The sequence below is a fragment of the Crocodylus siamensis genome, chromosome 5 (genome assembly GCF_052110815.1).
Source record: "Crocodylus siamensis isolate JL-2025a chromosome 5, ASM5211081v1, whole genome shotgun sequence".
NCBI classification, from domain to species: domain Eukaryota; kingdom Metazoa; phylum Chordata; order Crocodylia; family Crocodylidae; genus Crocodylus; species Crocodylus siamensis.
Window position 1 is genome coordinate 39,832,435 of NC_143399.1, and position 27,324 is coordinate 39,859,758.

At 48.9% G+C, this 27,324-nt stretch overlaps 2 protein-coding genes across 2 annotated transcripts; one reads left to right on the plus strand and one right to left on the minus strand.

Moving 5' to 3' along the window:
• Positions 1 to 1,623: 1,623 nt before the first annotated feature.
• On the minus strand, positions 1,624 to 2,565 carry LOC149863923 (olfactory receptor 13H1-like). The gene has a single exon (XM_090048571.1). It carries the CDS (start codon positions 2,563 to 2,565, stop codon positions 1,624 to 1,626), a length of 942 nt encoding a protein of 313 aa, XP_089904697.1.
• Positions 2,566 to 10,618: 8,053 nt separating this feature from the next.
• On the plus strand, positions 10,619 to 20,324 carry LOC149863924 (olfactory receptor 10V1-like). The gene is made up of 2 exons (XM_090048584.1): positions 10,619 to 10,642; positions 19,380 to 20,324. Exons 1-2 carry the CDS (start codon positions 10,619 to 10,621, stop codon positions 20,322 to 20,324), a joined length of 969 nt encoding a protein of 322 aa, XP_089904710.1.
• Positions 20,325 to 27,324: the final 7,000 nt, after the last annotated feature.

The window sequence follows — 27,324 nt, forward strand, 5'->3', positions numbered from 1 at the left end:
CTGTTCTTGTGGGGCACAGGTCAGACACCCTCATAAGTCCCAATCAGTGGGAGTCTGCTGTTGGGCTGTGACACGTCTATGGGGCTACATGAGCCTGTGTCATCCAGAGGCTTACTTCTTATGGCAGCAGTGGTTACCTCTGTCCATGCATCTGGGAGGACGTGGCTGGGATCATCTGTTTATTCCTACCTTCTGGGAGATATGACCCTTCTTGCTTCCCTCGTATTTCCCCTTGACTCTGGGCCTCCTATCAGTGAGGCAAGGATCTTCCCCAAATAACTCCATTGCTCTGGTTACATGTCTTTGGGCCTACGTGGACCCTGAGGCTGCTGAGACACACAACTAGCCCTGTTGTCCCCTCAGGTTGGATCTGCCCCTGCCCCTACAAACCATTACAAATAACCAAGGAGTCCACAACCAGTTCAGACTTGATGTCTGCTTGCCTGGGTGGCTGATGTACACGTCAAAGGAAGGGATCAAGAATTTCTGTGGCGGAGATGGCACCTTTGCCTTGTGACCAGTCAGTGTATGGCTGTTCCCAATAGGATGCATTTTGCCTGACGGTTTTTGTTGTCTGTGATTTGGTCCCGTACCCCAGGCCTCCAGATCAGTACAAGTGCAATGTGAGCGGTGCTCAGACCTGATCCTGGGCCTCTTTGGGGGGAATCAATCAAAGTCCACAATGGCCAGTCTGTGAAGTCTCTCGTGGCCCACATGCTGGGACTCTGAGCCCATCACTCCCGGGCTAACCGCACAGCAGCAGGTCCTTGGGCCTGTGAGCCATGGGATTTAGCTTGTTTCTGGGGAAAGGAACCTGAGCTACAAAGACAATGAAATGGAGATGAAACTCAGTGACCAAAGCAGCGATTCTCAATCTTTTTAGCCCCCAGGCACACCTCCATAATTTTTTGGAAATTAGTGGTGCCCCACCTGGGAACAACTGAGGTAGAGTCAAACAGGTGCCAGGTGAGAATGGCAGGGCAATACGTGACCCCTCAGTGCCCTGCTTTGTCCACAGCCTACCGCCTCCCCGGCTGTGTTCCTGAGAAGGCAAGGGCAATCTCACTGCCATGTTGGCTCATCTGGCAACTTGCACGCCAGCTACTCAAGCCATGTGTACCTGCAGCCCCTTCTTCCAGCCCAAGGATCACTGGAGGAGCAGGGGGACAAGCCAGGTGGAAGTGCAGCCTGGAGTCCATGATCTGTTTGCCTGTCCATGAGCATGCAGCAGGGAATGCATCTGGCAAGGCCGTGGCGGATGGCCCGAGGGCTCTTGTGGAGTGGCAGGCAGCTGTGGGTGTCACTTGTCTGCAGTACTCTGTGGCACCCGGTGCCAGGCAGGACAAGAGCGGTTGCTTACCTCCTGGCACAGGGCCTGGGCGAGGTGGCACCCAGGAAGGGTCTCATGACATTTTGGGCTGCCACAGGACCTTGGTTGAGAATCACTAGACCAAAGGAAAATTGTCTGAGCTTTGCTGCTTCCTGCAGGGCCAGAGTCTGCCTGCTGAAGAATCACTACTGCCCAGTGCAGTGAGGTACAGGCTTTGAAGAGGTCCCTAAGCAAAGCAAAACTCTTTCCCTTTTAATGTCAGTAACTCTACTGAGGTGCTCATTCAGATAATGTCATGGACTTGAAATGAGCATTTTCTGACCACTCACTCTCCTCAGGGCCCCATGCACATCCTTGTTCCTCAGGCTGTAGATCAGGGGGTTCAGCATGGGTGTCACTGCCCCGTAGAAGACAGAAACCAGCTTGTCCTGGTCAGAGGCAGACTTGGTCTGTGGGCGAATGTACATGGACATGGCCGTGCCATAAAATATACTGACCACGACCAGGTGGGATCCACAGGTGGAGACAGCTTTGCTCCTGCTCTGGGCCGAGCAGATACGCAGCACAGCCATGGCAATGTGCACATATGTCACCAGAATGAAGATGAAGGGTACAAGAAGTGCCAAGACCGAACTGCCAAACATAATGATGCGGGTGATACGGGTGTCAGAGCAGGCCAGCTTCAGCATGGCCAGAGCTTCACAGGTGAAGTGGTTGATGACGTTGGGGCCACAAAACTGAAGTGGGAAGGCAAAGGTGACAATCGCTGTCAGGAAGAACGCACTGGCCCACACACCCACTGCCATCTGCATACAGACCTTCCTGCTCATTATGGTGGGGTAGCGCAGGGGGTTGCAGATGGCCGCAAAGCGGTCGTAGGCCATGACAGCAAGCAGGAGACACTCTGTCACTCCCAGGTAGAATGAGACTGTCATTTGGGTGTAGCAGTTAGCAAAGGTGATTGTGGGTCTCTTTTTGAAGCAGTTGGCCAATGCCTGGGGCACTGAGGTAGCTGTGTAGCAGAGGTCAAGGAAGGAGAGATTGCTGAGGAAGAAGTACATGGGGGTGTGAAGCTGTGAGTCAGTCCAGATGAGCACTATGATTAAGCCATTCCCCAGCAGGGTAAGCAGGTAGATCACCAAGAGAACTGCAAAGAAGGCCACCTGTGCCTGGGGATGATTGGAGAGTCCCACCAGGATGAACTCCGTCACTACTGTTTTGTTGGCTGTCCCCATGGCCTACAAGGTGCTTCACCTGTACAGAGGGACACACAAAATCTCAATGGGCAGCGGTGTCAGTCCCCATCAGGCCACCTTAAGGAGGTGGCCATATTTCAGACACAAACGTGTGTACCACACCAGCAACAGCTGGCACCAAGCATGAGCATTTCTGAGTTAAAAGCCAAATACTGTAATTTTATTTTGCAAAAAATATTTGTTTTCTCACAGAAATACTGTGTTTTAAATTGAAAGAAACAAACCCCAGAAAGTAATTAAAAAAAATTGGTTGGGATTGCCATGGTGGTGCCTCTTGGGAGTCATCACTTGCTCCTCATGTCCTGATTCTCTTCTGTTGACCAGGTTCTAGAGGCTAAAGTCTCCATGGTACTCCACAAAAGTATTTTTTAAATGAAAAACTTTTATTGTTGTACTGAAAAACCACTGATATTAAGTTTTTCACCAGTTTTTTACTTTTGTTTTCTGTGGGAAGTTCCAATGAAAACTTTTTTCCTCTCAAATATTTTCCTTGTGTACCTAGAGTACAAGTTGGAAATGGGGAAGTGAAGAAATCAAGTACTTTGTAACTATTTAAAGCTGCTTTCAAAACATCATGCTTTATTTTTGTGGATCCCTTAGGAATAAATTCACAACTGAAATGCAGTGGCCTAAGTTAAGCTGGGTAAGCAGGGGATTAGCCTTGGGCATCAATTTAGAGGTGAGTTATGTAGGTGACAATGTGCTGTGGCAATAGCCCATGTGCCATAAGACTCTCTGGTGGTCACCATCCTCCTGCCCTTTTTGGCTGTTTATAGATGTTGCATTTTTCTAGGTTTAATCTCGACTACAGCTGTCACTATATACACATGGACATCTGTAGTCTGAATTAATATGAGCTCCATTCCAAATTAACTAATCCTCATTGAATGAAGATTAAAGTTAATGCAGACTAAGGCAGTCCGACCTAGGCAATTTAAACTGCATTTATTAACATGTACGTACCCTGTTGCTGTTAGGAAAAACTGTCCTTAGGAATACAGATAAGCTTGCAAATTGTGTTTTTGCAACAAAACAGAGGCTATAAGGAACAAAGGAACACCTTTACAAAGTGAAATGTGCCAGCAGCACCTCACTATCAGTATCCTGACTAAGCCCTGCCCAAACACATGGGCTACTGGTCTGTGAAGAAGGGGACAACCCCCTTGATCATCTAATAATCCTTAAATCAAATTGAAATTTGATTCAAACTGTGTGATGTGAATCAGTTCACACAGTTTAGAAAATAGTGAGCATGTCTACAAATGGGTTTTAATGCTGTGTCCAGCATCCCTGCCCATGGTGGCAAAACTCCCAGTTATGCCTTTGGTGAAACTGCATTTTTTTTCTATAAAGATTGATAAAGAAATGGGGGAGGGGAGGATCCTTGTATAGCTTATCTAATAGCTGGTAGGGAAAATAACTAATGTATTTTTCATATACAGTAGGCATGCATGTATTAAAAACAGATGTAATCAATCCTCATTAAATACATGAAGTACAATAAATGCTGTGATATTAGTGGCCCCCAAAACAGTCAGATTCCCTCATTTTTAAGCCTTCAGCTTATTTTGGGCCTGCTACTAGAAGCCTTGAAGATAATTAGAACTAGTCAGTTTAGTGGCTGCCATACTGACATCACTAGGCGTGTCTACCTGAGACACAACAGCGCAGTAGCAATGAGCACTGCACAGTAGCTCATTGCTATGGCGCCATCGCATTGCTGGGCATGAACCTTGATGGCAACACTACTGCCATCAAATGCAGTAGCATCTAAAAATAACCATGTGGGGATGGTGTTGTGCAGTCATTTAGTACTTGGTTAAGGAATAGGGCTGTGCAAAGCTTCAGGTGCTGATTTGATTCAGAGGAGATTCGGCCTGATTCGGTGGCCAAATCTCCAAATCTGAATCGAATCAGGGGACCAATAAAAAGATCCGAATCTAGTCAAAGCTCTCTGAATCTTTGGAAAAGACTTGGAGAGCTTCGATGATTTGGGCAGTCCCCGCTGGATGCAGCAGGGAGCTGCAGCAGGACTCAGAGCTGGCAAGTAGGGGAGGGGGGCAGGGCTGGAGGAGGGGGAAGGTGACCATGGGGGTCCCCTGCCAAGCCCCATCCCCTGCCTGCTTCCACAGCCCCGCCGACCTCTGCCCCCTATTCCCCCAGCCTCCCCCCTATGGTTGCCCCACCTGGCCCCAGCTCCTGGTGCTTTAAAAAAGGCCAACTCACTGGGTTCTGCTGGGGGGGGGGCAAACCCTGCTGCCCCCCACTGCCCCACATTGCATGGGGGGCTCTTCCATGAACCCCCTGGCCTCCCCTTACTCCCCCAGCCCCCCCATGGCTGCCCTGCCCACCCCAGCTCTGACCCTTAAAGGAAAAAAAAACCCAAGAAAAACCCTGGGACTCACCGGCTCCTGCAGCGGCCCTGGGGGGGCTTGTGCAGAGCTTCCCACATGGTGGGGGGCAGCGAGGATCACCCCCTACCGGGCAGGAACTGTGGGGCGGGGGGGTTGTTTTTCTTAAAGGGCCGGAGCTGGGGCAGGTGGGCAGCTATGGAAGCAGGGCTGGGGGAGCAGGAGGAGTCGGGGTTCTCATGCAGAGCCCCCCACACAGCGTGGGCCAGTGGGGGACAGCAAGGATTGTCCCCATGCTCAGCAGCACCGGGTGAATCAGGGCTTTTATTTTCAGTGCCTGGGGCAGCCATCACGGGGCTGGGAGAGCAGGTGGGGAATGTGTCTGGCTAGGGTGATTCAGCCAAATCGATTTGGGACAGTGATTCAAATCACCGAATCAAATCACTGTCTCCCAAATCGGTGGAATCTGAATCTGAAGTGAATACTAGCCTCTTTGCACAGGCCTATTAAGCAATAACAGAGCAGTCCATTGGTCAGGTAGACATGGCCACTGAGTACCTATCTAGTGTTGCTCAAAGCAGTGTCAGTGCTGTGGTAGTAACATCCTCAAAACTGACTAGCTCCCATCATTTTCAAGGCTTCAGATAGCAACCCTGGGGTATCACCATTTGTATGCAGCTACCATACAATTATGTTACAAAGTAGATAGTTGAGTTGAAAAATGCTAAGCAGTTCCAGCCCTCCATAGACTCATAGGCAAGCAAGGCTGGGAGGGACCTCCAGAGGTCATCTAGTTTGACCCCCTGCCTGAGGCAGCATTAGCCCTATCCAAGCCATCCTGTACACACCCAAAACTTTCATAAAACTGCTGCCAATCCTGACAACAGACCTAACACCCTAACCTGTCACAGGTAAAGCAGGGAACTACAGCAGCCAACATCCTGCTTCTATGAAATGTTGCTAATATATGCTCAAGAGATCCCAGGTAGAGTGCCTTGCCACCTGCTACAGAGGAAGGCACTGCTCCCCCCTGCAAATCTGTACCAATGTGACCATGGAGTAAAATTCCTTCTTGATTCCAGCTATGGTGATCTGTTTTACCCTAAGCGAATGGGCAACACCTGCTAGCCAGGAACCTCTGGCTTTGGTCCCAGCAGGAGTATTGGTACACCCCAGTCAAAGTCCCCAGCCTTAGCTGTAGCCAACAACCGATGCCTCTTGGAAGGCTTAAAAACACCCTGGCACATAACAGAAAAGGGGGTGGGGCAACCAGTGAAGTGCAGAATCATGGGAAATAGCCATAGTAGAACATAGGCGTAGCTACACCTGGATCATCCCTGACCAGCCACTGTCCAATACTTTCTTGAACACCTCCAGTGACAGAGAATCTACAACTTCCCTAGGTGGTAGGGCTGTGTGAAGCTTCACTGACTGTTTCATTCTGACACTGTTTTGACTTGTTTCGAGCTCAAAACAGTGAAATCCAAATGAAACAAGGGCAGTCAAAGCATTTGAAAAGTTTTGAAACATTTCAAGTTTCAAAGCAGCAGCCAGGTGGTGGGAGGCAGGGGAGAGCCAGGGCTATACTCCAAGTGGCTCCACAGCCCCATGTGACTCAGTCTGGTGGGGAGCACGGCCCTGCCTCTCCCCACCTCCCTCCACCGGGCTGTGCTCCTTGGGGCTGGCGGAGCTGATCCGAGCGCAGTGCTGGCTCTGCCTGTCTCCCACCGCTGGGCTGTTCCCCAGTCCTGGGACTGTCTGCTCTGCCTGTGCAAGGGATATCTCATCTGGTAGGTGTTGTAGAAAGCCATCTTTGTTTCTCCCTAAAATCTCTGTGCTGTGACAACTTGATTAGTATGGGCCCAGCAGAGGAGACACACCTTTACCCTATCTCTTAGGTAACCTGAGCTGGCTACATTCCTGAGGGAGAGGGGAAACCTGCTCCCTCTGCCTATGTGACTGGTATCAGCTACCTGGGTAGGGGTTTTCTACCTGGTGGGCTAGAGTCTGCCCGGCAAGTAGTGATGTATTTCAAATTGGTTGGCCGACAGCCAACCGGAGCTGGCCTCCACTGGACCAGGTGAAAGAGGTCACAGGGGCTATATAAGCCAAGACTGCCTAGGAGGAAGAGGCAGCAGCCATGCTGGGGACTCAGATTTAGAGAGGAGTTTTACCATCTGAAACTGGCTCTCTCCCCCATAACTCATGAGCTAGGAACAACCTGCCTCCAGAGGGAATCTCCACCAGCCTCTGGATGATGCTTGTAAGTAAGGTACTTGAGATCTGATTAGATATCTAGCTGGCAGTAACTCAGATGCGTGATCAGAAAGCTACCTCAGCCAGACTGTTTGCTCTTTATGATTTCTATGATATTATCAATCTTGTACCCTATTTTCACCCTACCCTTGTAATCAATAAAGTTCTCCTTTGTGACTGGTGTAGGAGACTTATTGAGGGGTGGGTCTAAATTATGCCCAAGAGACCCCTTAGGTCTGTGGACTAAGGGAGACTTTTCTTTTTGGCCCCCAACTTGGGGAAGTGCCCCAAGTGCCTGTACCGGGTTGAGTACCCGTAGGACTATTAGGCCTGTGTTTCCCCAAGGACCCAGGGCCAAGAGAGTCCCTTCTTGGCATGGTGGCATCTACATTACACCCAGGCTAGCGAGTGTGCTCTAGGAAGGGGATCAGCCAGACGCGAGGCGTCCCCAGGGAGGCACTCAGAGCCTGGAAGATGGTCAGGCGCAGGGAGGTGGGCGGTTCAAGGCAGAAGCACCTCCTACTGGCCTGCCACAGTAGGCCTGTGTGAGTTGGCAGCGATCCGATCCGGCTTTGGATCCAGTTGCTTTGAATGGCCATGATCCGATCTGGAGCTCAGGACCGGGCTCCCACCTCATCCGGCAGAAGCGGCTCCAAAGCTTTGGAGCCCCCTCGGAGATCCGGCCATAGGTTATAATGGGGAATCAATGAAATATCTATAACTTTGTTGTTTCATGTCTGACTTGGATGAAACTTGCAGGGATGGTAGCCTCTGCTGACAGCATAAAACCTGCCAAGTTTCAAGAATATTGGTGCAAGGGTTTGGGGAGAAGTGTACCCCAAATGCTTGAAAGCAAAGCTCCTGTTTTGCCTGTGTCACACCACAGGAGGGTGAACACTGCAGGGCTGGTAGCTCTTGCTGAGGCCACAAAGCCTGCCCAGTTTCAAGGAGATTGGTGCAGGGGTTTGGGGGGAACTGCACCCCAGGCTGTGAACAAGCAAAACTGGTGCCATGGGTGACCCTGCGTGTGTTCAGGCGCAGCGGGGTGACATCTGCAGGGGTGGTGGCCCCTGCTGTGACGTTTGCTAGCTGTCGAGGAGATTGGTGCAGGGGGGCTCTGGGGCCCTGCACCCCTAGCTGCTGACTGGCAAAACCGGTGCCAAGACTGTGTCTGTCCTGGGGCAGTTGATTGTCTGTATTGAGTCTTTCCTTCCCTTACCCTGGTTTTGTCTGTGCTAATTGATGCTCGTTAAGTCATTATGTAGTAGCCAGGTCCTGTGCATTGAGCTGGTCCCTGAGTCCCTGAGTGAATCATGGTTGATTGATTGGTAACTGGTAACACAGCAGCTTAGCAGCCAGGCCTGCAGCAGTGTCTCCTCTCCTGCCCCAAGCCAAACACAGTCAGTCCCACAGCACCCATGGCACCAGTTCTGCTTGTCTGCAGCTTGAGGGGCATTTCCCCCCAAACCCCTGCACCAATCTTCTTGAAACTTGGCTGGCTTTGTGGCCTCAGTAAGAGCTACCGCTCCTGCAGTTTTCACCCTGCTATGTTGTAACGCCTAGACATGACATGCGTTTTGCTTTCAATAATTTGGGGTGCTGTTGCCCTCAAACCCATTCACCCATCTTCTTGAAACTTGGCAGGCTTCATCCTCTCTGCAGAGTTTACCACCTCTGAAAATTTCATCCAACCCAGACAAAAAAACAACAAAGATATAGCTATTTTATTGTTTCCCCATTATACCCTATGGCCGAATCTCTGAGGCGGCTCCAAGGCGCTTCAGGAAGTCGAACGAGGCAGCACTTCGACCTGGATGTGCCGCTTCCCACCCCGAAGCTTCTGAAGCTTCTCCAGATGCAAAGCTCTGTCTGAAGCCTCGCACAGCCCTAATGCCCAGAACACACAAGGTGAGGATCTGGCTCCCATGTCACTGAAGTAGTGGTACTATAAATGGAGTGACCTTGACTTTATCCTCAGCTCTGTGAGATCTCAATCTGCTCTTTACTCCCTTTCAGCAACTCCTGTCACTACTGACATCTCAATTGGGTCCAAAATACTTTCAATCATCATTTCAGAAACCCCCCCTCCCATTCAGTTACTAAACCCAGTATTAAAGCCAGCCAAGTAAATTCGGTGTTTATCAAAGAATCCTAGAGAGAGATGAATGGGAATAAATGCAAGGGAAATCATTTAGAGAGAAGGATTTGTGAATGCAAATTTCTTTCTGACAGTTCTAAATGCCCGCTGGCACTTGCTGTGTACTCACCAACAATAAACAGGGTTTCTGGTGCTGGGGCAGGATGAGACACGTATGTTGCCAGACAGTCAGCAACAGAAATGAAGATTAGGGAAAATCCAGGCATCCTCTTTATAGCACAAAAAGCCTTACATCTGATGTAGGTGGAGATTTTCATGAAGGATCAAACACACTGATGGAGTCTGAGGTCTTCAATGGATCTTTATTAAATAGAATCCCTTCCAACAAACCAGAAGTCTCTTACTGAGCAAAATGTTCCTCAGAACCAGTTCTACCCCTTTGAGTCCCACTACCTCATACAGTAGCAGGCTGAGTCCCATGCCCTGGGGAGTATGTGTGCATCTGGGTAGGCTGTTTCTGACTGTCCCTATGGAGGTGAGCTGAATTTCCAGCTCAGATCATGGGATTTTATCAGCAACAACCACCAGCTCCTTCCCACATCTAATCATCAAAGACTTTGCTTCCTGTCTCATCCCCTCTCCGTGTCCCATATTCTCCTGGAGACATTTATCTTGCAGAGTGGAGCATCTGGGTGCAAAGGTGCATGGCGGGCATAAAACCAGTTGGGACTGAGCCTATTCATGTAAAAATCTATTTAAGGCAGACAAGGTTTTTTGGGTAAATTTGGTATCTTTTATTAGAGCAACTCAAATAGTTGGAAAAATTTTTCTTAGCAAGCTTTCTGGTATAAATACCTTTCAGCAGGCTGAGCAAGCATCTGCAGTTGTTCTGTGCTTTTCCTGGAATGAATGAATAGTAAAGAAGCCAGAGGCTGGTCTGCATGCAAGGAAAGCAGTCAGTGAAGTTGTAAATTGAGGAGTCAGTGGGTGAGAGAGGGTCTGGGGGGTGGGGAATCTTTCCAAGTTTTTTAATAACAAGGGTAACGTAAGACTTCCCAATGTGTGCCTTTTCCCAGTCCCACCCCAGCAAGGGTAAATCTACTTCAGCCTGTCAGATTTTCACTATCAGTGTATAAGACTCATCCTTGGCCTCAGTACCATTTGAGTTTCCAAAATGGCATCTACGTTGGACTTGACCAGTTCCCCAATCTTGGGATTGCCTGCTCTGCTGTGCAAGGTGTATCTCATCTGGGCAACTGTGTAGAGCAACATGTGGATTGTGGGTCACATGCATACATCTTCCATCATGCATGCTATACTGCTTCATATGGTCTTCTTCCTGGACCAGATTGTGTGCAGCTGTGTTCATGCAGCCCTTCATGGGGGTTAATTGACACTGACTGAAGTCATAGCACATTAGCCTGCCTGCAGCACTTTGCTTCTGGTCCATGAGCAACACAGTGCCATTGCTTGGCATGGTAAAATTTCAGATTAGACATGGCTTAAGTCATGGGGTGTAAAACTCACCTTGCACCATAGTCTGGATCTAGACCATGGCCCTTATGGGCCAGATCCAGCCAGGGGCACATGGCTTTAGTAGTGCTGGCTCAGACCTGGGGCACACGACGGTAGCAGTGGTGGTAGCAGCTCTGGCTTTGGCAGGGGGAACAGTGTAGCTCCAGCTTCTACTGCATGCCCCATGCCAGAAGCAAAACTACTTCTACGTGCCTTGTGCAGCACCAGCATCTCTAGTACTGGCACAAGGTCTGGGGTATGTAACTATGACAGCAGGATGGTGTGGGCAGCAACAAGACCAGCAGTTGAGGAGCTATGGTCACAGCAGTGAGAACAAGAAGTGCTGTATCAGCCTTCACTCACCCTCCAACTGCCAGTCACCATGTTCATCAGGACCAAAGGACCCTTAATTCTGTGACAAACCACTACTCTCTGGCCATGTCCCCCAACTTCTGGTAGCCCACCAGTATCCCAGCAGATCAGATAATGCAACTTTGAGGGCTGGATGCAGTCTGTGAGCTGTATGTTTAACACCTCTAACATTATGTTTAACACCTCTAACATAAAGGACTCACGAGATAGGATCTGGATATTAAACATTGGGTGCATCTATATGACAAGTTACATTGCTGTAGCAATGTGGTATAGCAACATAGAGTCTGCAGAAAAGAATCATGATGCCACAGCCAGGTCTCCGTAGCGACATGCTCCTCCATTAGAGCATGTTGCTACAGTGACCTAGTGCCAAAAAATAACTGTGTGCTGCATACACAGCACAGTATGGATTGTTACTGCACTGTCTTTTATTACTTTCATAAGTATGTACTAAATGACAGCACAGTAACAGCGGCACCTTAGGGATGCATAGATGCAGCCTTTATAGCCCTTTTGGAAGCTGTAGCTAGTATGTTCAGGTCCCAAAGTACTGGGTCTAATAGCATTCCACCTCCACCACTCCCCACCTCAGTATTTTTGTCATGCATGTACTCCTTCAGGGCTTACAATGATGCCCATGAGCCAGCTTGGGCATTCTTCCTTCACCAGGCAAGGAGGTTGGAACTGGATGATGGGAATGATAAGTTACCTATATATGTGGATCTACCATTTTCAGAAGGGGGATACACATGGTGAGATGTATCATCACATATAAAATAACACACATTTTTCTCCAGGTACAAAGAAACCAGAAGCTTTATTATTATGCTAGGGGCCTAGGGCTATATTATTCAGTTTAAGATTGATGCAAAAACAAATAGAAGAAAACTTTAATGCAGTTGAAAATGTCCATGAAAAATTACACATTGGTTGAAAAGCCACTTTTCATGAAAAACTTTTGAGCACTCCCAGCTCCAGACCCACCCAGCTGATCCTGCCATGCAGCTCTGCTATGGGTTACTGCCTCACAAGAAGCCCTGTGAGGTCTGGTGGAGCCTCACTGTAGTTTCATACACCAGGATAGTTTGGTGTATGTGCTAATGCACAGCTCCCGAATCAAAGCTTTCTCCTTTGCAGAAGGGGGATGGATTTTTCCTAACATTGTAGTAGGGCCGGCACTTTGGGAAGATAAGTGTGCTAAAAGGTGGTGAGACCATCTCATGGGAATCAGCAATGATCTAATGGTGACTCAACAACTTCCAACCACTCCTGGCTTTCTTGCTTAGCAGCCAGCTGTAAGCAGGACTGAATAACATGGTGGGAACCAAAGGACAGCCTTATTTTGTTTTCCTTAGCTTGCTTTTTAAATTTTCCTGCAGCTGGAAAGCATCCAGTCTGTGCAGAGTGTTTGGCTTCTGGTCCCTGAGGCCACCTCAGCTTAGTTGCACCTACTCCAACGCAGTTATATCTACCATACCCCCTTCCCCCGATCCAGGGGAAACATGGCTTAGGGCAGAAGAAGGCATTTTAGTGTCAGTGCAGCCGCACTAGGTGCTCAGAGGACATGAGCTAAGACAACTGGAGCTCTGCTGTTGGCACTGTTGTGTCCACATCCGGAGTTTTGCCAGCTCAGCTATGTAACTGAGAGCTAGGGTAAGGGCATCGATGGTATATATTTCACACTCTAGGCTGTCATAGGTGTGACAGCAAAACTTGTTGGGGTAAACCAAGCCTTGGAAGAAAAATTCCCTTCCTCTACTTTTCTTATGCTGAGCGTAACTGAAGCCTCCAGAGACTTGCTCTCTCCAGACCAGGAGACACCTCGATAAGAGTTGATTATCTCCCTGGCAAAGGGGCAATCCTCTCCATTTCCCCTCAGCTCTAGATCAGTTCTGCTGATCCAGCAGATGGCATTAAAAATGGAGTTATGGATTCCTGCTCTTTGAACTGTAAAGTTGATTTAATGGAAATTCTGCAGAGGGAGAGTGAGGAATGGTCCCAACTTCTGGGAAGGTAAGACAAGATGCCTTCACACTCTTTGTATTATTAACCTATTTGGGAAGAATAATTCTGTCTATTGAGTAAATTGCTGTGTGAAATTCTGTCTTGGTCTATGTAGAAGGTCAGGCTGGGAGGTTATGATGGCCTTTTCTGGCCATCCTGTTTCTGGAACCAATTCCTGATGGTACTACACTCTCCCAAGTCAAAAAGAGGCATTTCTACACTTGCTTTATACTTGTGTGCAAGAGGACAGAACCCTGGAAAGCCAGACCTTAGACTCTATCTGGATACGTGCTATTGCATCTGCCATTTATACATTGCCATTTATACATGCTATTAATCACCCTCATTCAAATACTGAATAGTTGAATAACAATGGGATGATGATGACACAGAAGGAAGCAACAACTATTGCAGTAAAATATTCTGGCTGCCTTTGACAGGATTGGTGGGCTCTGAAAAGGGTCAGATAGCAAGAATAAATTAAAGGAGATCCTGCTAAGTAGTCTGTTCTGGCAAACACTTTCCAGAAGCCAGGCTGCATGCTTCACCGTGACAGCTGGGGGTGGTAGTGCTGACTACGTCAGGTTTGCCTGACTGCTTCTAGGGTTCATTCAGTTATGACATTGTTGTATTTTAACCATACGGGCTGACCTTTTTCCAAAATTGTCCTCTTATACTCTCTCTGTGGTAAATGTTGGGCAAGTTTCAGCCAAAAATGATTTTGCCCTGAGCACAAAGGTAGTAAAAGAAATGCAGGCAGGTCAGTGCTAAAAAATATAGGTATGAATTATGTATTTTTTGATTTAGAGGAGGCATCTGGGATTGGTGGAGTTGGTGTACTACTGGGTTCAGGGAGGGACTTTCCATTATTCTTGTGAAGTTATACCCAGAGAAAATCACTCGTTGCTCAGCAGCTGGCTTTCTACGTGCTGCTGGCTCCTCCAAACCTCTTTCAGTAGCTAGGTACCAGCCTGATGGTGTGTATACACAGCAAAATATAGGTAGTATTAACTGCATGGTGGATGTATCTACACAAGATACTACATCACTGTAACAATAAGCAGTATTTGTTGCTTAAGCAAGTACTAAATGACTGCGCAGTAAGAACTGTGCAATTGGCCACTCACGTAGATTCATCCAGTTAGGTAGTGGAGTCACAGCAATACAGATTTTAGTTTGAGATAGCAACTGGACATCTTGCTGCACAGTCTACAAAAAAGTACTAGATAGATGGCAAGTATTGGTTAAAAAAAGACAGCAGGTAGGCATCTAGACTTTCCACTTAGAACCAGAGTCAAACCCAGGAGTCCTGACTCCCAGCCAAGCTCCCGCACAGGCTGCTTTAACCACCAGCTGTACTTCACTTCTGGAGTAGAACAAGAATACAGGAGCCTCCCCAGCTAAGTTTCCTCTAATCCAAAAAAGCTCACCTTCAGAGCTAGGAATAGATGAATGTAATTACACATAGATGCATAGTAGTTAAGTGCAGAAAGAGCCACTGTAACCATCTCATCTGAATCCCTCGCAGACCACAAGCTGGAGAATGTTACACAACCATGTGATCATCTGGTGCAGAACTACTGGGGAAACATCTACCTTACTTTGAAAACACCAAGTGATGGAATATCCTCCATGCCCCTCCCTAATTTGTTCCAGTTATTTTCTCTGTTCAGTATGAATAGCTTATGTTGAATGTGTTTCACTTCAGTTCCCTGCTACTGGACTTTGTTCTGCCTCTCTCTGTCTGCTAGATTGAAGAGCCTTCTGTAACCAAAATGTTTCTCCATGTCTAGGCACCTCTAGACCACAATAAAATTGCCTCTTAACCTTCTCTGTTGACTGAGTTCCTGCAAACTCACACTGTGAGGCGTGTTTTTGAGACCTACAATCATTCCTCTAACCTTCCTCTGAACTCCGCAAGTTGTCAAGATTCTTGCATAATATACGCACTAGAAGTGGACACGGTGTCCAGCAATGTTCTTGCTAGCACCACATCCCTACTTCTACTTGATTCTACTTTTTTAAGCATTCCCCAATGCACCCTGCTCCAATATCACAGTAGGAGATTATGTTAGTTGATGTCATCACTCCTGTACCATTTTCAGATATGGCTTGGATGTACATATCCTGGATGAAAGACCTTGAATTTGACAGTGTCAGGGTATGTCATACAAATGATTCCACCAACCAAAAGGCAGGTCACTCCAGAGAAATGACCTGACCCCACCATGATTAATCACCCTACTTTTTGTTTTTGTTTCTGTTTTTTTGCTTGCTGCTGTGGTTTGGGCTGTGTGGCTGAGTTGGTAATTTCTTTGCTCATAGCTTTTGGAGCCCTGCTGGTTGATTGTGCTCAGATTCTTGTATGGTGTGCTACAAACCTAGGGATTGTGAATTGAAGACTGAGTGTGGGTCCTAAGATGTGCAGGCAGAAAAAGCAGACCGGGGGGCTGGGGAAATTTTCTTTGCCTTCTGACACATGCCAAGCTCAGATGGGCTCCAGAGGCCAGCTAAGCAACGCCAGGGCTTAGGCTGCAAAGATGCTGGGCGTGCAGGGCTTGGCGTGGCATGTCGCACCAAGCCCTAGATTCTGGCCTAGGCTTCATTTGGACTCTTGGCAGTATCTATGAGGATGGATGACCTAGCTCAGTTTGGGGCTCAGCATGAGGGTGTCAGGTAAAAGAAGATGCTTTGTGGCTGCCTGTGGCTGCCTCTTGCTGGGCACAGGGTCCTCACATATGGCACTTAATTTTTTTTCTTTCTACTGCTGCTGTTTGATCCTGTGGCAGTGTGGGGGTATTTTCTGTGCTCATGGCTTTGTGAGGCAGTCCCACCCACTGTTTTCTGTGGCTCAGGTGCTTGTGTCCAGAGTTGTGGCTCTAGAGGTTGGGGTTTCAAGCCTGTGTGTGTGAGTCCTGAGATTTTCAGATAGGAAAAGCAGCCCAGGGGGCTCCTGAAACTTCCCTCCTGACACATTCCAGATGGGCTCCAGAGGCCAGCTGAGCAATGCAAGGGCTCAGGGAGCAAAGATGTGGGGCTTGCCATGGGATGCTAAAAGTCCTTTGAGTGGTTGGTGTATTATGCCATGCCCCACATTCTCGCCTGGGGTTCATTTGGAGCCCTGGCAGTGTCTGTGAGGACAGTTAACCTGCCTGGCCAAGCCTCCCCCACTTTTTCTTTTCCTTTTCCTTTTTAAATTTTGGGGCCACCAAGAACTTTGCAGCCCTAGCACAGAAACCCCTTGTCACCCCTTCAGGTGTGCATAGTATGTTTGGGGCTGAGCATGAGGGGGGAAGTTAAAGGAGAATTTGTGGCTCCCTGTGGCCTCTTCTTGCTGGGCACAGGGTCCTCACATCACTTGGTATTTTCACTTAACTTTTTTTAAGCTGTCCCACCAGTGGATTTTTGAAGGGGGCTGGTACCTGCCCCTCTCCTGAAGCCCTTTCCAAGCCCAGTGCCTCGATTGCTTGAACAGGCCGCAGGGCTGGGACCTACCCTGGCTGGGACACTTCCTGACCAGCCCTGGATTGCATGGGGAAGTCTGCATGTGCAGTCCAGAGCTGGCTGTGGACTGCCTAAAACAGAACAGTCCCCATCCACCTTCATGGTGCATGTGCAGACTTCCCTGTGCAGCCCTGGGGCTGGCTGGGAACTGTCCAGGTCAGGGACAGGTCTCAGCCAGCTCCAGGCTGGGCACAGAACTCTCTCTGTACAGGGAGCTCCCAGCCTCTGCTCCGTGATCACAGAGCTTCCAGCCCCTGTTCTGTACTTGCAGAGTTTGGGCTAGGAACAAGCTCTCAGCCCCAGGCTGGGAGCTCCCTGCTGCCAGGGCAGGGGCACATTGCCTCAGCCCAAGCTCTGGTGGCAGAGCCTGTCCCAGCACAGACCAATCTTCTGCCCCTACTGCCCAGGAGCAGATTTGTTCCCAGTGGGCTGTCTATACATTCTGTACTGTGCAGTAATTACTCAGCAGTTAATTTGCTACTTGCATTTGCAGGTAACAAGTTAACTGCAAAGTAGAGGAAATTACTGCATAGTAAGGGTCAGTACATGTAGATGGAGACTCTTTCTATGCAGTAATTAGCTCTATTGCTTAGTAAAGCATCTTGTGTAGATGTGCTCTGAGTCCAAAGAAGAGTAAAAAAAATTGATCTGCTATCTACAAAACGTGACCTATGAGGAGATCCTGATGACCTCCATAGGAGTGCTTAGGAAACTGGCAGAGGTCATTGCAGGACCCCTGGTACAGCTTTACAAGCACTTGTGCTGCTCTGGTGAGGTACCTGATGACTGGAAAAGGGCCAGCGTGGTACCCATTTTCAAAAAAGGGAGGAAAGAGGACCCAGGAAACTATAGGCCCATTAACCTTACCTGGTCCTGGGGAAGCTCTTTGAGAAAATTATTCAGGAGCACATCTGCAAGGGGCCAGCAGGGGAATTTATGCTTAGGGGCAACCAACACAGGTTCATTAGAGGCAGGTCCTGTCAGACCAACCTGGTGGCCTTGTATGACCAGGTCATAAAAGCCTTGGCCATAGGTGACGTGGTGGATGTAGTCTTCCTGGACTTTAGGAAGGCCTTCGACACTGTCTCTTACCCCATCCTTATTAAATAATTAGGCATCTGTGGTGTCAATGCCTACACAGTCAGATGGGTCACAAATTGGCTGGAGGGCCGGACCAAGAGTGTGGTAGTGGATGGGTCATTTTCGAGTTGGAGAGATGTGGGCAGTGGGGTTCCCCAGGGCTCAGTCCTTCGGCCCGCACTGTTCAATATCTTCATTGGCGATTTGCATGAGGGGGTGAAAAGCACCTTTTCAAGTTTGCAGATGACACTAAAATGTGGGGAGAAGTGAGCACACTAGGAGAGAGGGACAGGCTACAACTCGATCTCGACAGGTTACAGTGGTGGGCGGATGAGAATAGGATGCGTTTCAATACAGACAAGTGCAGGGTGATGCACCTGGGGAGGAAGAACCAGCAACAGACCTACAGGCTGGGGAACTCCCTTCTCGTCAGCACAAAGGCAGAAAAGGTTCTTGGAATCATTATTGATTCCAAGATGAACATGGGCCGCCAATGTGGGGACATGGTCAAGAAGGCCAACCACACCTTGTCATCCACAGATGCATCATTAGCAGGTCCAAGGAGGTGATCCTCCCCCTCTATGCAGCACTGGTCAGGCCACAGTTGGAGTACTGTGTCCAGTTCTGGGTGCCGCACTTCAGGAGGGACGTGGACAACATGGAGAGGGTCCAGAGGAGGGCCACTCACATGATCAGGGGGCAGCAGGCGAGGCCCTATGAGGAGAGGCTGTGGGACCTGAACCTGTTCAGCCTCCACAAAAGAAGGCTGAGAGGGGATCTGGTAGTTGCCTATAAACTTGCTAAGGGGGACCAGCAGGCAATGGGAGAGTCCCTGTTTCCCTGAGCGCTACGTGGGGTAACAAGGAACAATGGCCATAAGTTGACTGAGAGTAGATTCAGGCTAGATATCAGGAGGCGCTACTTCACAGTCAGGGCAGCTAGGATTTGCAACCAACTTCCAAAGGAAGTGGTGCTCGCTCCTACCCTGGGGGTCTTCAAAAGGAGGCTAGATAATCACCTAGCCAGGGTCATTTGACCCCAGCCTCCTTTCCTGCCCATGGCAGGGGGGCAGACTAGACAATATGCTTAGGTCCCTTCCGATCCTACCAACTATGAAACTATGAAGCTATGAAAGACTGAAGGAAACTGGTATGCTTAGTCTTGAGGAGATAAGTCTGAGAGAAGACATAGTAAGTCTTCAACTGTGTAAAAGGTTGGTATAAAGAGGAAGGTTGTGGCTTCTTGTCCATCTCCCTTGAGCACTGGACAAGATCCTTATTCCCTATGATTGTTCCTGGAGGTAAGGTGACACATAGCACAAGATCAGGCAGGTAAATTGAGCTACACACAATGCATAACATGTAATGCAAAGAACCCCACATTAAAGAGACTAAATACGCTTTTGGCAGAACTGGGACTCAATCCCAAATCACCTGCGTTTTAGCTTAACTACAAATATAGCCATCCTCTGCTCAGACCTGCTGTGTTCTCTTCTCTCCCCAGCTTTTCACTTCTGCTGTTTGAAAGTGTGCTACTTCTTCTGCTCTTTTAGGTTGTAAAAGTCTCCTAATTCTCACCACTGAAGGACACAAAGATTCATGACACTGCAGGAAATGGATTTGAGAGGAGAGAACTACAGCACAGCCACAGGGTTTATCATCCTGGGCTTCTCCAGCCAGTCGTCCTACCAGCAGATGCTGTTTTGGCTGTTCCTTATCATGCACCTGGTCACCTTGGGGGGACATATGACAATTGTTTTGGTCACCCTGGTAGACCCTGCACTGCACATCCCCATGTATTTCTTCCTCCGTAATTTGTCTGTCATTGAGATCTGCTACACGTTAGTCATTGTACCCAAGATGCTGGCCAACTTCCTGGCTGGAAACCACAGGATTTCCTTGGTTGGTTGTGCCACACAGATGTGTTTCTTCATTGCCTTGGGTGGTGCAGAGTGCTTTTTGCTGGCTGCCATGGCTTATGACCGTTATGTGGCCATCTGCAACCCGCTACGCTACACCCTGATCATGAGCAGGCCTCTCTGCCTGCAGCTCCTAGCAATGGCCTGCACCAGTGGCTTCCTGCTGTCGCTGGGACTCACTGCCTTGATTTTCCATCTGCCCTTCTGCCACTCCCATGAGATCAACCACTTCTTCTGTGACATCCCACCTGTGCTGGAGCTGGCCTGCTCTGACACCCATGCTGATGAGGTGGCTGTCTTCCTTGTCTGTATGTTGATATTGATGGTGCCATTCCTGATGATCCTGGCCTCCTACGTGCTCATTGCCGCCTCTGTCCTACGCATCCACTCTGCCCAGGGACGCAGGAAGGCTTTTTCCACCTGTGCTGCCCACCTGGTAGTGGCTGTCCTCCATTACGGCTGTGCCATCTTCATCTACATACGGCCCAAAGCCAGCTATGCCCTGGAGCAGGACAAAGTGGTATCATTGATCTACACCAATGTCACACCCATGCTCTACCCTGCCATCTACAGCCTGAGGAACAGGGAAGTACAGGGAGCACTTAAGAAGGTCTGGGATCGTATCTTTCTTCTATAATGATGTAGACGGGGATTTGGGGCTCAGTGGGATTTTCAAAGAGATCCTCAATTTTCCTCAAATTTTACAGCTTTAGCTTGGGAACTTTTCAAGAGGCCAGACTCTCAGAGGGTAGGTGCCCTGTGTGTCAGGAAACCACAGTTGTTTCTCCCCAAAATCTCTGTGCTGTGACAATTTGATTAGGATGGGCCCAGCAGAGGAGACACACCTTTACCCTATCTCTTTAGGTAACCTGAGCTGGCTACATTCCTGAGGGAGGGGGGAAACCTGCTCCCTCTGCCTATGTGACTGGTATCGGCTACCTGGGTGAGGGGTTTCTACCTGGTGGGCTGGAGTCTGCCCAGCAACTAGTAATGTATTTCAAATTGGTTGGCCGACAGCCAACAGGTGCTGGCCTCCATTGGACCAGTTGAATGAGGTCACAGGGCTATATAAGTTAAGACTGCCCAGGAGGTGGGGGCAGCAGCCATGCGGAGGACTCAGAGAGGAGTTTACCATCTGAAACTGGCTTTCTACCCCATAACTCATGAGCTAGGAATGACCTGCCTCCAGGGGGAATCAGCAAAAGCCTTGGGATGATACTTGTGGGGAAGATACTCGAGATCTGGTTAGATATCTAGCTGGCAGTAACTCAGATGCGTGATCAGAAGGCCAGCCAGACTGTTTTGCTAGATGGGATTTCTATGATATTGCTCTATCTTGTACCCTATTTTCACCCTACCCCTGTAATCAATAAAGTTCTCCTTTGTGACTGGTGTAGGAGACTTATTGAGGGGTGGGTATAAACTATGCCTGAGAGGCCCCTTAGGTCTGTGGACTAAGGGAGACTTTCCTTTTTGGCACCCAACTTGGGGAAGTGCCCCAAGTGCCTGTACCGGGTCGAGTACCCGTAGGACTATTAGGCCTGTGTTTCCCCGAGGACACAGGGCCAAGAGAGTCCCTTCCTGGGGTGGTGGCATCTACATTACACCCAGGCTAGCGAGTGTGCTCTAGGAAGGGGATCAGCCAGACGCAAGGCATCCCCAGGGAGGCACTTAGAGTCTGGAAGATGGTCAGGCACAGGGAGGTGGGCAGTTCAACGCAGGAGCGCCCCCTACTGGCCCATTACATCCTGCTCTCACTGAAGTCTGGGTGAGTGAGGTTAGTTCAGGGGTGGGAAGAATACAGCCCACAGCCCATATCTGGCCTGCCAACTGACTACATCCAGCCTAAGGGTGGGTGCCACCAATTGACTGTGATGTATCCAGACTGTGATGCTCTATATGGAGCCGGGAGCAATGGAAAGGCCCGCACAGCTAGTGGTAACAGAAACGAAACAATACAAACAATACAAAAAATCAAGCAATTCTATAGCTATAGCAATTCTATAGCTACCATTTCTAGGGCTGTCATCAGAGTCAATGTATATCTGGTTTTACTCTGAGGCTCTCTCTTTGGTGTCAGATGTCAGCATGTCAGCAGCCTGGAGGTGGGATGCCCCTCTCCACCCCTGCATGAGGTGATTGAGACAGGTTGGTGGTGTGCCCTTTGTCCATGGTAGCCTCGGGGACCCCTCCTGGGGAACGGGTATGGGAACCCCTCTCAGGGACCCTCTTGGGGAGAAGGATGGGGAAGTGGAGGACCCGGCCTCTTTGCTGTTCTCAAGTCTGTGCTTTTGTATTCTCCTTCCCTCCTGATGACTCTTTATCCTTGGCTGTTGCTGATTGGCTTGTCTGTGTTCGTCACTACCCATCGCATGCTCGCATCCTAATTTGGGGCTTTACCAGTATTCTCCTAATTTGGTCTATTCCCCCAAAACCAGAAAATTCTGGTGGGCCTTGTTAGCTGGTGCCACCTTATCTCATGTTAGGGAAAAGTACATGCCCCTGCTTTCCCAGGCTGTGTGTGTATACCTTGGCCTTGCTGTGTTAGACAGCCTGTCTGCTTTTGAAGACAGAGGAGGAAGAGCTGTTGGAGGCAGGGGGAGCTGAGCAGTACCAGATGGGTGCAGCCATACCAGGAGCAGCCCTGATAGGAACCTGTGTGCCCTGGCTGGGGCTGTGGGCAGGCACATGGTGTAGGCCCTGGCTGGGGCTCTGGGAACAGGAGGGGATTGGTTCCACATGGAGCACTATTCAACTATTCAGTATATGTGGGGGCAGGGGCAAAATGCACCTGCACTTGCACCACCCAGATGAGCTCTGCTGCACGTCCCCCTTTCCCCCCTCCTTCCCCCACCCCTGGTTGGTTCCCAGGACTAGTGTGTGAGCAGCGCCCCCCCCCACCGCACTCACCCCGCATGTCCAGACCCTACCCTCTCCACAACCCCCTATACCCACCCCGCCCACACAATATGCAAGAGTAAGAATTTATTTTGAGCTATTAATGTGGTCACCACTTTGTACACTGCACAAAAAAGCCATAAACCAGGACAAAAATTATTCTTTGAAATAAAAGTAAAATATATTATAGTAGATGTTTGGTTTTTAGTATATGATTTCTTTTTATCTCTAATTTGTTAAAATTATTTATTTTGAAAGATTTTATGTGTGGCCCTCGATAGCTCACCAAAATAATTCTATAGCTCTGGTTTAGTCCCTGACAGGTAGTCCCTCTGTGCTTCTGAGATCCTGGCTGTCATGAACAGGGAGGGAAGCAGAACAGGTGGATGCAGGTTTTGCTTGGATTCTCTTGAGACTGACCTTGGACAGCAATTCAGGATAAGGGTCATGAAGTTGCCTAAGGTGTGTGGCAGGCATGTCAATAGCAGCCTAGCCTGTTGGCTCGAAAGGGCTTCGAGCCATTGGTGGGACATTCCCACCAATCAGGTGGTGGTGGAAAGGCTGCCTTGCCCCTGCTCAGGGGAGGCAAAGAGCCTGGACCTGTGTGAGGGCTATACTTCCCCTCACCCTGATTGGTTCTCTTGCAATCTGGGTGCGGAGCCCCTGAAGGGTATAAAAGAACAGCATGGCCGGCACATGGAGACGCTGCGTTGAGGGACAAAGAAGAGAGCGGGAGTAAAAGGAGCTGGGGAGGGCTGCCCAGCAGGGTGGAGCAGTAGCCCTGAAGAGCCCACAGACTTCTTCGCTGGAGGGAAGTGGCAAGCGATGCGGCCCACACTTGCACTGCTGAGAAGCGCAATGGCGGTGCATAGTTTGGTGCATGGAGTCAGACCTTGGGAGCTGTATGAGGCAGCTTGGGTCTGCACCCCTGGTGTGTGGCCAGAGGTGCAGTGCATGGAGTGGGGACCCTGGAAGCTGCACAAGGTGGCTTGGGTCTACAACCCCTGGCATGAGACCAGGGGCTTGGTGCAGGTGGCACTGCATGGCAGGTTCAAGCGGGACCAAGATGCTGGGAGCTGCACGAGGCATCTCCGGTCCCCTGCCTGGCAAGTGGCCAGGATTTTGGTGCATGGATGGTGAACGGTGCAGTCCAAGTGGGATTGAGGCCCTGGAGCTGTATAAGGTGGCTCAGGTCTCCGACCCCTGATACAAGGCCAGGAAGACTTGGTGCAGGCTGCACTGCACAGAGGGTCCGGGAGCGGACTCAGGCCCTGGGAGCTGCATGACGTGTTGGGGTCAACTCCCTTCCCTCTCCCAGCATTCAGCCAGGCATCTAACGCTGAAGCCTTGCATGGAGGACACCAGTTGAAACCGAGACCCCGGAACCCTGCAAGACGGCTCGGGGCCCCAATCCCGAGCAGAAGAGTAACACCCTCGGAGCACACCATAGTGCACATGGCCACTGGTGGCTGGTGGGCCTAGAGGGAGCAAGAGATAGCTGGAACTTCAGTAGGAGAGGCAGCAACTCGCTGGGAAAAAGATGAGAACCCTCCACCCGGCTCCCCAGAGCTGTGAGCACCCAGAGAAGGGGATTCCCATAGGGGAGCGGGAATCCACCTGGGTTGGAAAAGCCGACCACTGAAGGGGAAGCCCAGAAGGACAGGGCTTCCCAAGTTTAAAGTTTTATTTTGGGTTAAGGGATATTTTGGCTGGGCTTGGGAAAGCCTGAAGGGCACCGGGGGAGCTTCTCCCCCCGCTCCCCAACAGCCACAGGAACGCAGACAAGGCTCTGGGCCTCGGGGTTCCTAGAAGATTTAATTATATTCAAGGGTGATGCACCTTATATTTTGTGAATGGGTGCCAGGGATTGTGTGGTTTATATTTCATGTTTTATAAGTGTAAGTTGATAAAGTCTAAAATTACTGAGTTATGTTGAAATCTTTCATCTAATATTATAATGCTAAGTATTTGATAGCATATATATATATTTATAGATTTGTATTTAATAGCTAAGTAGATTTAAATTTTGATAGAGTTTAAGGTTATAAAACACTTGTTGAAACTTAGGTAGAATTTTATTATAATAGTTAACTGTATGCTGAGAGAGGTATAGAATTGTGTAAATATCGCCTATAATCCTCGTTATTGTAAATGTGTGTGTGTGTGTATGTGTATATATATACACGTTTATTAATATTACAATATAAATAAAAAGATTAAAAGAATATATACAATATAAATAAGACAAAGATTAAAAATACATATTTTAAATATTTTTCTTATTTATATTGTAATATTAATAAACTTGTATATAGTTAAGTTGTGTTGGTCTGGCTGTCTATAGAGGAAAGAGGAAACTGTACACGGCCAGCAGTTTTCCCACACAACACACCTGCACTGCTAGCATCTTTCTTCAGTGGAGAAGGGAGTACACAACTAGCTACACCTGGGTTACAGGTGTTTAGATGTTTGTACCCATATAAATGGATGAGGACTGGGTGTGGAGATCTCAGAGACAACTGTGACATCTTAATTCTAACACACTGCATGCCCACACTGCCTCAGCAGAAGACTGCTCCTGGGACCCCTGCTGACACTGACCCAGCGATCAGGCACCCCAGACACTGTGAATGGAAGGCTGGCAATACCGTCAGATCAGAGGGCATGGAACTGGCACATACTGACATGCCCAGGGCAGCTCCCCCCACTTTCAGAGGGTCTGTACAGAATCTAGTAGGTATCATTGGATAGTTACACTCAGAGCTGTTACTCCTGTTAGATTGTCTCACGCTTCTTGTAAACTTAGGCAGACTGCGCTGGTAACAGACCGGTTGGGTTTGAAGGATTTATATTGCAATGCTGAAGGCAAACTTATTTATATATAGAAATGAAAGGTGCAAGTCATGTGACTGAAAGAGCTGGGACCCCAGGATGCCTATATATGAGCAGGGAGCTGCTCCAACATGCTGTAATTACAGCAGGTCAGAGCAGACTTGATTGAGTCTGCTGGAGCATGGTAATTACTGCACTCCAGCAGCCTCCAGCGTTTTGCCACCAGTGTCCCCACACTTCAAAATGGCAGTGGGGGTGCTTTATCTAAAGTTTGTTTGATGAGCTTTAGATAAAGCACCCTCACCACCATTTTGAAGCCTGGGGATGCTGACACATAAGACACTCCAGACACTTTAATTAGTGCGGCTCTTGGAGCCACTCTAATTAAAGTGCCGGCCCACCCCTGGAGCCCATGTATAAACACCCTCAGTGTGCGGCCCCTTACTTTCCTTAGAGTCTCTGATCCTTCTTCTGTTTAGTTTTGCAGTCCTCCATAAAACATTTGAACTACAGGCCAGGAGGAGAGATGAGGCTTGATGTTCTAGTATAAAGAGATACAAACAAAACATTGCCTCCAGGACTGTGCATGCCAGACTTTGCAAGGGGCTGAATGCCCTCTGTTCTTAGTGCGGCCAAAATCATGCCATATCTGTGGGAGCAGCATGCAGGGCAGAGGCCCCAGATCCAGAAGATCTGGGCTCTTTCCCACCTGTGTCACTGCCCCTCTCTGGACCGCTCTTGCTCCTACTCTGTGTCTGTACAAAGCAAGTGCTCTCTGGGACAGGCCTATCTCTCAGCCTAAGTCTGTGCCATGGTCAGTCTAGCTGGCTGCTTCTGTCATATACATGATAGAAATGATGGTTCTGTTCAGGGCTAAGTCTTCCTGGCTGGTCCTATGGTCTCCCTAGCAACATGCACGGTCATCAAAAGCAGTAGTTCTCATCTTTTGCTCCACCTTGGACCCTGGGCTCTTATGGCTTTGGCAAAGGCTGTGTCCTGAGAGGGCATGAATGTGATACTTAAAGAGCCATGCCCCAGCACAGGATGGGGGTGAAGTGAAGGGAGAAGGGGGAAGGAAAGGCAGGGGAAAGGACACATCTATATCTTTTGAGGCTTAGCACAGAGTCTCAATCATTCACCTAGTGGGGACAAGACAGCTTCTGCTTTACCTGATGGCTTTTCTGTGGACATTACAGTTAAATGGAAAGGAGGATGTGAGGACTGATTTTTCAGGCTTTGCCACAGATAAGTAGGTCATGCTCTTCTGAGTCATAGGATGGCACCATTGGGACTGTTTACATGGAGAAGCAACTCCTAAGCGTTACTTCTAATGTAAATCATTCATCCATCCATCATCTGTTCCCATACAAATCCCACTGCCTATCTGTGATGTTTATATACTGGCACTCTCTATGACCTCTGGTACTGATTCATTTAGTAACTTTTACAGTAAAAGAAGCCCTCTATCCTGGCATGATGCATGGCTACAACACCCTATACACCTGCCCCCATCCCCCAGTTGCAGAAGGGAGGTTTCATATGCAGGCTACTGTGGGATTTGGGTAAGGAGTGAAAATCATCCTCCCAGTATAGCTCATCCCAAACCCTCCTTTTGGGATTAACAAAACATGTTAAATACCCTGACAGATAAGTATGTTTGCTCTACAAAGGACAGCAGCCACGGGTGTCCTAGTGCTCATCTCTGCCCTTCTTCATGGCACTCAGACAGAAGCACATTGGGTGCGCCTCACAGGCTGTGAAGCAGAAATGCTTTGCAGGTGGGACTTAGTACAAACAAGAATGTGCACACTCCCAGCCAGAGAATAACATCAGGGAAAGATCACACCATAACTCATTCAATTCATGCTGAAGACTGTCTGCTATACCCATGTGAAGAATGCTTCTCT

What these genes read in the sequence shown, in the direction of transcription:
- LOC149863923 (XM_090048571.1), bottom strand. Translation starts at nt 2,565, where the DNA reads ATGGGGACAGCCAACAAAACAGTAGTGACGGAGTTCATCCTGGTGGGA.
- LOC149863924 (XM_090048584.1), top strand. Translation starts at nt 10,619, where the DNA reads ATGGTCTTCTTCCTGGACCAGATT. An exon ending in TCTTCTTCCTGGACCAGATT is followed by an intron (nt 10,643 to 19,379) that starts GTGTGCAGCTGT and finishes ATGACACTGCAG; the next exon opens with GAAATGGATTTGAGAGGAGA.